This window comes from Rhagoletis zephyria, unplaced genomic scaffold (assembly GCF_001687245.7).
Source record: "Rhagoletis zephyria isolate East Lansing unplaced genomic scaffold, Rhagoletis_zephyria_1.1 Rzeph_scaffold_54851, whole genome shotgun sequence".
Taxonomy (NCBI): Eukaryota; Metazoa; Arthropoda; class Insecta; order Diptera; family Tephritidae; genus Rhagoletis; species Rhagoletis zephyria.
Window position 1 is genome coordinate 1 of NW_016211903.1, and position 1,837 is coordinate 1,837.

The following is a 1,837-nucleotide window of genomic DNA, read 5'->3' on the forward strand; positions in this document are numbered from 1 at the left end:
TAGCGCCTATAGCGCCGACTTACCTTCGCAGGTGAACTGTCCATAGTGCTTGCCGGAGCTCTTGTCCCCGCACACCACACACTCGATGTTCTGCTTGCAGTCCATATTTTGTTTGGAGTCGCTGTTGCTACTCTGCGAATGCAGGCTATTCGCCTGAGAACTAGGCGTTGTACTGCCACCGCCGCCGCCGCCGCCACCACCTCCTCCACCGCCCGCCGCACTGCCGCCGCCCAAGCAATTAGACGCCGCTTGTTGGCCTTTGATCATGACGCCGAGCTCCTGTCCGTGATTCTGTTGCGCCGCCGCCGCTGCATGATGTGCTGCCGCCGCGTGGTGTGCCGCCGCGCTAGCTGCCGCCGAGGCAGCTGTCAGACTGGAGAGATCCTCTTTGATTGTATGATGTCCGCTTTGGTTGAGTGTGTTCGATTGGCCCCCCGCGCCACCGAGCCCGGAAAGGTCCTGCTTGATGCCCGCCGACTGTTGGCTGGCGACGCTGGATGGTGTTGTGCCGCCGCCGGTACCCACGGAGCTGCCACCCGCGCCGGGCAACGAGCCGGGACCAGCGGAGGCGTGCAGATGTCCACCGAGATTAGGATCGTGCCATGCGGAGGGTGGCGGTACGCCCAATGCCATTGAGCGCGGCAGGCCGAGATCGAAGGCGGACAGCTCGGCGCTGGACTGCGGGCGTGGATTGAAGAAGCCGGGAGCGGTGGACGGTGAGGCGCACATGACGCCGCCACCGTACACGCTCAAAGAATTGTGGGTGATAATTTTGGCGGCTTGCGGGGCGTAAGAAGGAAATGAAGTATGCACTTTGCTGGTATGCCGTCGACACAAAGCGGTACGAGACCGTAGCTAGTTGTGTGTATTTTTGTACGTGGCGTAGCGGCTGTTTGCGCGTTTGATTACCACCTTTCGTTGCTATAATTATGTTTTTCTTTTCTTCGGCTGCGATGTTGCACAAGAAGTGATCGCAGCACTCAAAAGTTCTAAATCTTTTTTTTTTTTGTGCAAAAATTCTTTGTATTTTCTCATCAACCAGTACTCATTTTTTGTATTATAAATTTCGTATCAAAACACTGCTGGTATGCAATATTTCTCACTTTATCATAATTTCTGATCGAGCGAAAATTTCTTGCACACACGTTTGGTTGGCGATCGCGTTGCCGCGCTAAAAAATATACGAAATATACTTATTTAAATTCAAAATTAATTAACACTGGTAAATTTTAATCGCACTCCGCGCGTATTTCGCTAAATTCATTTAATTTATTATTTTTATTATCGAACACTCTTTCGTCAATAATTCATATATGTTCGGGCGTTGCAACCGAGAACTTTCAAACGATTTGCACACACTTTGTAAAATTTCAGTGATTTTTCTCCTTGGCATATCTACGCAAGCAGTAATAAAAAATAACTTCAGATGTTCGGAAAAATGCCCGTCATGCGACCAACAAAATCTCAGCTGTTTTCGTAAGGCCTTTTAGAGCCTGACTGGCAAAACATTCGTGGCAAAAGGTACACGACCCGACCCGACTCGACCGTTTCGACCTAACGACACATCACACAAATCTCTCATTCCACCACTCAAAGCAGCCAGATTGCCACTACGAACTCAGTGCACACAGCTCACACAGACGCCGAACATAGAGCGCACACAAGCAAGCGAACGTTTACGCTCGCAGCAGTGCTGCCAGCCGCAGTCAGCCACCCTGAAATCTAAATCGTCCATTCAATCGCCTGGGCAGCTCGCACGCTTGTCACCAGATGGCGTGCGCATTTGAGTGGAAGTGGCTTGCCGACTCGCTCGCACCCGTTCGCTAGGCCTGGGCGG

General features: G+C 51.8%; 1 protein-coding gene across 1 annotated transcript; it reads right to left on the reverse strand.

Moving 5' to 3' along the window:
- Positions 1–23: 23 nt before the first annotated feature.
- On the reverse strand, positions 24–1,442 carry LOC108356164 (steroid receptor seven-up, isoforms B/C-like; the record flags this gene model as incomplete). The annotated part of the gene is made up of 2 exons (XM_017607294.1): positions 1,360–1,442; positions 24–1,171 (listed from the first exon to the last, which is right to left on the reverse strand). A coding segment is annotated over exon 2 (706 nt), but the record flags the coding sequence as incomplete, so codon positions are not given.
- Positions 1,443–1,837: the final 395 nt, after the last annotated feature.